General features: G+C 37.2%; 1 protein-coding gene across 2 annotated transcripts; it reads right to left on the reverse strand.

The window, feature by feature from the left end:
* Window positions 1-860: 860 nt before the first annotated feature.
* Window positions 861-4,946, reverse strand: LOC137740132 (putative FCP1 homology domain-containing protein C1271.03c). 2 transcript variants are annotated; one of them, XM_068479945.2, is made up of 8 exons: window positions 4,807-4,946; window positions 3,376-3,685; window positions 3,073-3,258; window positions 2,900-2,981; window positions 2,674-2,740; window positions 2,079-2,264; window positions 1,923-1,983; window positions 861-1,447 (listed from the first exon to the last, which is right to left on the reverse strand). In XM_068479945.2, exons 2-8 carry the CDS (start codon window positions 3,581-3,583, stop codon window positions 1,248-1,250), a joined length of 990 nt encoding a protein of 329 aa, XP_068336046.2. In that variant the 5' UTR covers window positions 3,584-3,685; window positions 4,807-4,946; the 3' UTR covers window positions 861-1,247. The 2 variants fall into 2 exon arrangements, with proteins under 2 accessions (XP_068336046.2, XP_068336045.2); XM_068479944.2 differs by having other exon boundaries at window positions 3,073-3,685.
* Between the last annotated feature and the right edge of the window lie 2,391 nt (window positions 4,947-7,337).

The raw sequence follows: 7,337 nt of genomic DNA on the forward strand, positions 1-7,337 counted from the left end.
TTGGGTTCAAAGAAATTAACAAATACTTTGTTATATAAGAAACAATGAAATTTCATCTTGATAATTAAATAGGCAAATAGTTTCGTATTGAATTGAATTTTTATAAGGATGATATATATATATATGTAAACTTTTTCTTGTGTGAGATTTGTGGGGAAGGTTCAAGAGGAGGAATGGGAACTCGACACAGAATGGTCAAAGAGTCAACACCTCTAGCTAAAATGTTGAGGAAGAGAGAACATTATGGCATCGCAAAGTAATGAGTGTTTCAACAAGTTGTGGTACTCGGTAGCTTTGTTGTCAAAATTTAGGTAGAGATGCTAAAGAAAACGGAGGGCATAGTACAATTTTGATGAAAATATGCAGGAGACAGCGACAGTCGTACATCCGCCTGTTGCACAGTGCCTGCGAAATCATCATCCAAAGCACGTATGGGAAAAATCAATGGCACTCATGGAGTCATGGGTAGAGAGACTTCATCCCATGTAATATCTCCATCACTTGCGTGGAGATTGTACATATCTTGGTAGTTGGTATTATTTGTTTTTGAATGGTGGGGAGACTAGATTAATAAACTGGCAGACATGTAAAACCTTCAATAAAAATTGCATATCTTGGGTTTTATGCAACATCTAAATTTGTTCGATACGTTATCGCTCTATTAATTCTAACTCATTAACGTTATCACTCTATTAAAATAAAAAAAAAATCCAATAAGATTCCATTCAACATGTTCTAATAGGGAGAGGAACTCATTAACAACATGGACCCAAACCCCATCCACATTAATCACGCACATCAGGCAAGTTATCGTAAAAAGCATGCAAACGTTAGGAAGAGAATTACCACTAGACTAAAAGTTAGTTCGATAGATTTCTGGTTTTATAATAAATATGTGGTGAGCAAAACAACACTACTCTTAGATGTTCCTTGCACGCAACTAATCCCTCTTCAGCATTCCAGAAAAATAACATAAAACCCACCATGTGAATGTCGATATCTGATCTGAAATGAAAACAACTTTGAAAAATGGATCTACCAGAAAGTAAATTTCCAATATTTGTTCCAATGAACACGGTTTTTTCAAGCGGTCAATTTTCCTACAAGCTACATCTGTTCTGGCAAATAACCAGCTGCACTTGTTCTGGCAAAGCTTCGGAAGAATACTCCTTTCGGGGATGAGCAGCGCTCCGCATAAGATACAAAGGATCGCCACAGCAAAAAAACAAGTAACGAGTTTTGCATACCTAACCCTTCACCGTAGAATTATGGGTTATGTTGGCGGTTTGTAAAGTATACACCTTTCTAAGAACCTTGAGGTAGAATGGCCAAGATGCACTACTTTCATTAATAGGTCCTTGGCCAAACGGCTGTTGCTCTACAAATTCCTGTATATTTTCAGCTGCAGCCAACCCTTCCAGATAGACCCGAATATCACCTCCAGGACCTGCAATACATTACGGTCATTTTTATTTATCATTTGCCTCTAACCCGTTGAAAAAGACGACATTTGATACCATTCAAACAACCAAAACAAAGCAACCTTGCAAAGTAAATATTTCTGTCATCAAGGAATGGAGCTAGGATAGATGCATTATTTAACAAAAGGGTGTCCTGCGAATTTCGGTTCCTCTTCTCTCGTAACATTGGCCATTGACTTTATCTCCTATACATTGGAGGTAGCTGACAAGTCAATTTGTATAAACTTCCGAAGAACTCTAACGTTCTCTTTTTTTAGTATAATTTTTGGAGAACTTGTTTTTGCTCAGATACCCACAATCAAATGAACCAGAGGATTCATACTAAAGAACGATGAACTGGGAAAATCCCACAAGTGTATCCCCTCTCAAAGTTTCTCAAAATTTCATCATTTGCAAACTTTAAAAGAAAGATATTAAGCAGTAAGGAGCATATTTTACTACCTAATGAAGTGTCGCTCCCTCGCTGGAACGTGAATGGATACGGAAACACTGAAGTATGTGCCTATGAGACGAGAGTTCAATACAAAACCAAAATTTAGAATTACTTAAATAAGTATCCCAAAAGAAGAGAACAGATGAATTAAAACTGAAGCTTACAGGATTAAGCAAGGCTTTGTAGGGAGAATCATCCAACAACACTGTGTTTGATTCATTATATGCACCCTTCTCCCACGGAAGACCAGGGTCTTGTTTTTCCCATACTCTCCTCAGCTCCTTAAAAACCAAGGTCTTATGCTTATTTTCTAGAGTCCTGAACCCTGTTGCAGTGCAGTGGGATAGATCCTGCAACGCCATCATAAAATCCATCAAGATGTCCACAACTCGGATGCAAGGAAATCAATGTTTGAGCTATTTTATGGTTGCAGGAGCCCATTGGTAGGAAAAGGAATCTATCTAGAGATAATTTGATTCTCTGTCACCAAAGTAATTAGCCGAGAAAAAAGGACAACTATTCTTGACATAACAAAGAAATAATCAATAGACATAGTAATAATATTTAGACAACGATTTGCATGCCATACGAATCATAAAGATTCATGAAAATTCTTTAATTTTGACTCATTGCAAGATCATCCCAAACAGTAATTGAGGATAAAAGCAAGCAATAAAGGTTGAATCAAGAATGTTATTGCAATTTCTACATACAAAATGTTAGATGATGCCCAAAACGAACAGGGATATAAGCACTTACCCAACAAAACAGCAACTTGTGCTTCATATCACCCATCAGATAATCAATCACTTTTTCCACAATTCTCCTTCAACAAATTAATAGGTATTGCTGTCACTAACTATTCCTAAAACTAATGGATAAGTGAACAAACCGAGATATTGCTAAAGTAAACAGAGGCAGAAACAAAAATAAAAGAATAAATGAATAAAAGCAAAACGAAAGAAAGAAAGGATAACAAACTTACTTGGATCTTGAAGACCACACACCCACTTCGAAACGCTCAAAGCAGAACTTAAGAAAATCAAGATAGAATGGCCTCTTGAAAACTGGACAAAGAAAGTGATGACGCAATTAAAGACGAAGAACAATAAAGTATTAGAGTTTATAAGTGAAACAATAATACAGAAAGTTTCTCACTTGCTCGCCGTTGAATTCGTATGTCAGATGCAAGTCCCTTTGGAGGAGGAGAGACTATATCCGCAAGTAGTCCATTTATATCAAGAATAAGAAGCTTTTTCTCTGTATCGCAAACAGGTGTTCTTACAATTGAGATATTTGAAATCCCTGATCTGTTGTCCTCTTCATTCATGGTTTTAACACCTCCTGATGAAATAACTACAACGTCATCACTTCTTTCATCAGATAGACTTAAAGTTGACAATCTATGCATATGATTAGCATCACTTTGACCATATTCCCAAGGCAGGTTCTCAGCTAGACCTGTATCTTGCAGTAAATTTGGCTTCTTCATCCTACGTCTCCTTCGTCTTTTCTTTTTCAACACTTGATTCGATCGCACACGACTTTTGGTTGTTTCTGCACCTGTCTCCATAATTCTAACAATGGAAGGCCGAGGTGCTGCATTCACTAAGAGATTAACTTGGACTTCACCCTTGGGCATTGTAAAGGAACTAGTACTCTTGATCATAAGCTATTATCTTCTTAGAATGATCGCTTTCTACTATCCGTCTAACAAGGTCAGTTTCCCCACGTTCTACAGAACCCTCAATCATTCCCTTTCTCTACTTCCCTGCAAGTTGTGGGCAGTATGGAAACAATGATCTTTTCAACAAGACGGAATAAATAGTCTTTCTCAATAATTATTTACACACAAGTGCACTACTTTACGAAACATTATATGCACCAGATGATCCACAGAAACTGTCAAATGTGAATAATTAAAAAAAATAGAGAAATTCATCTTGTAGCTTATTTACATCATAATTCTTTCCTTAATTATTGGTGATCGATTGTAATTGTATCGTTCCATATACCCGTGGCTGTAACACTACTAATTTCCACTTCCTTTGCAAGTAGTCACACACAGCCGAACCCCGTTAAATTCTCTTCTCTCATGCTTGCCTTACTGTTTTATTCACTAATTCAAGTTAGTATTTTGTTAGGTCCAATAAGTCATTACGAAACAAAAGGATTAGCTCAAGCGTCATTCAACAGAACTTGCGAAAGACACCACCTTCTGAAAGAAAATTCAAAACTACATATGGAGAACAAGAAACAAAATCATCTGAGATTGCAACTTAATTGAAGAATTACATCCGCACAATAAAGGACGATCCCAAGCCAACAAGGCTCCTCGCAAACAGATTGGGGGAACATATGGTACGCAGCCTTAATCTTGCTTTACAAAGAGGCTGTTTCCATGACCCAAACCCTTGACCTTTGGGTCACAAAGGAGCAACCTTTCCGTTGCGCCAAATCTCGCCCTCAATGAGCTAGTTAATATGTAAGCTAATGCTGACCGTATTTTTAGGGAATAATAAATAAATAAATAATATTCTGCTTCTCTACAAGCTGCAACAAGAAACTCACCTACCATCTATTTAGAATTGCAAACCTCAAATTTTACTCTCCATGTAACAAATAGAATACTAAATGAACCCACCAAACCAATAACCAAGTGAATTATTCGAACATTTTAGTTTTTACAAGTTGGCATTTTTCCTACGTTATTTTCTGGGGAAACAAACAGATTTCATCCAACAGATATCAAAACTTTGGAACACAGCAAATCGGATTGTCAAAGGTAGTTCCTAGTACGTGTAAAATACTATATGAATTCAGGTTGCATGTATAAATTCTCAAATTTGAGAGAGCGAGAGAGAGAGAGAGAGAGAGAGAGAAAGATTTGACCTTTGGTATCCCGCGTCGCTGCGGAGGAAGCTGACCTCTGAGTTTAGAGAGGGAGAGGGAGGGAGAGGAAGAGGAGGAGGTGGGGGCGGATTTATCGGATTTTTAGAAGATCTCGAAGACAACTAATGACCACGTTTGAGCAATCAATTAAGACCAACCCACAACCTCAAATGTTAGGTCTTAGTCCCCGACCAGTAGGCCCACTTTCTGCTGCTATCTATTAAGATCCAGGCCTATGATGCCCATGGCTCAATCATTGGGTTGCTAGCTTAGCCCAATTAAGGCATTGGATTGGCAAACTATTTTTAGGGGTTGTAGCCTTGTATGGTTGACGGTTTGCTATAGTTTGTTTCCAGTGCGTGTAAGATTCTTAACCGTTGGTGCATGTGGACCGAATATTTGTACCGTCGAATGTAGTATGAATAGCATGCAAGTTTCACCTTTCCTTGACTAATAAAACCCTAAACATATGTTACGACCACTCTTTACTCACATTAGTGATTTTCAACTAATATTTCCACTTGCATCAATGGCTAAGAATCAGTCATGCGCTACTAACTTTACCATTCTTTTCTAAAATGTCACCCCATATCTAGATGCATGTGAGTCTTATAATCGTGCACGCGTAACATTTTGCCAACTAGAGCCCCCCACACCCCTTGAACTATGATGATTGATGCCTCAAGATCAAAACTTTTTCTTCGAGTGACTTGCCGATCCGAGAAACCTTGGACCACAAGTCAAACAAATGCCAATAAGGTTTGAAAAGTATACAAACAAAAGGTAAACAAATCTCCTAGTAAGTTTAGAAATGTTCTGTCTAGTACTTCTAGTGTTCTTTACTTCAAATGATCAGCTCGTTTTCATGTGCTTAAATCTTTTAAAGCCTGGTCGTGGCCAATTGGGTCTTTGCCACGTGTAGCTTTGCACGAAGGTTATTAGGATCATGTGCTTAGCCATGATTATATATTCACAAGCTTTTGTATTAGATAATTGTTGAGCCTGCATCTGCTGACTGAAAGCTATAGGTAGTAGCTTCAATCTAACATATGCTTTGCTATGATGCCTTCGTGCATTTTTCTCTCCAGTTGCAGAATCCCCAATAGAACCAAAAGCTTAAGTGGTCCTAAATTTATGAGTTGTGGACAAATTTACCCATTAATTCTCAGGGTTCCACATGACGGAGTGAAAGCATATACACATATATGCACACACACACATACACACACACACACATATATATATATATATATATATATATATATATGTATATATATGAATAGCATTGGAATGAGTTGAGTAATGGACATGGATGGTTGTGATATGGCTTGGTTTTGGATCGTGTATCAGAAGAGTGAGATTCTCTCTTGCAACTATTTATTTATAGTCTTTGTAGCATTGCTCGGTCAAACAATATTTGTCATGTGTTTAAAAAATGATCTACATGTCCAATAAGAATTTGTCATGTTGTTGTTGGTGGGCCAAACATTCAGAAGAATATGCATCTCTCCTCAACTAGGGACAAATGGACCCGATTATTTCTAACTCTAGTCCAACATTTGAGTTCAGGAGCCTTATTGGTGGTCCAAACACCAACCAAGATTTATTAGAATGATGTTGCTTTTATAGGAAGTACTTTTACTTTATAGGTGTTTTTGCAAAAAACACATTGAAGTTTTTATTGTTACCCAAGCTTTTTTTTAAAAAAAAAAACACTTAGGAAGTGCTTCTTAAAAAACAACTTCAAAGACCTAGAAACTCTTTCAAGTATTCTATCAAACGTATTTATTAAAAGCATTTTGGGTTGGTAGAATGCAATTTAAATCATAAACAGTCTCAAACATGTCCAAACGATGTAATAGACCGATCAAACTTACTCATCATCGCATTTTCTCCCCGCAAAACATTGTCTGTTAGATAAGAAATCACATTACTTTTCCCACTCTCATTTTCCATTGTAATATATTTTTGCTGCAGCTAACCTATGCACCTCATCCATATACTAGATAAAACAACAACGAAGCCTTATTTTATTAAGTATGGTTGGTTGTATGAATCCTAAAACATTATTGCATTCGGTTTTGCACCTAAGTCTTTCGATCCGTTAACTCCCAGTACTCCATATCTTTTCTTATAGTCTATTTCCAAGTCTTCTAAGGTCCTCATCTATCCATTTTGTCCTAAGCCTCCGTCTCATAGATGTATCTTCTAACTAGGGTATCTGTAGGTCTTCGATTCACAAATTCCTAGAACGCCACTACACTCATTTTTGCGCCAAATCTTCCGTTATAACTCCGCATGTGTAAGTTTTTCTTACACTGTTGGTTCCAAGCTTGAATAAAGGAAAAGAAAGAGTGCATCAGGTAGTCAACAACCGACACTTTTTTCTTCACGTCCAATTCTTTTGATATAAAACAACTAGATAAAGAAATTAATTAACCGGCTGGGCTGCGGAGGAGAGAGATGTGTGCAGTTGGTATGTAAGGTGGAAAATTAATTAAAATATGGACTGTGGAGGTTGGATGGGCATT

This window comes from Pyrus communis, chromosome 9 (assembly GCF_041283825.1).
Source record: "Pyrus communis isolate YQ-2024b chromosome 9, ASM4128382v1, whole genome shotgun sequence".
In the NCBI taxonomy this organism is placed as follows: domain Eukaryota; kingdom Viridiplantae; phylum Streptophyta; class Magnoliopsida; order Rosales; family Rosaceae; genus Pyrus; species Pyrus communis.

Bases quoted from the DNA above. Each gene is read 5' to 3' on its own strand.
- LOC137740132 (XM_068479944.2), bottom strand. From the start codon at position 3,583: ATGATCAAGAGTACTAGTTCCTTTACAATGCCCAAGGGTGAAGTCCAA. The intron at 2,741-2,899 runs GTAAGTTTGTTA...AATTTGTTGAAG, and splicing joins GTGTGGTCTTCAAGATCCAA to GAGAATTGTGGAAAAAGTGA. The intron at 2,265-2,673 runs GTAAGTGCTTAT...ATGGCGTTGCAG, and splicing joins ACAAGTTGCTGTTTTGTTGG to GATCTATCCCACTGCACTGC.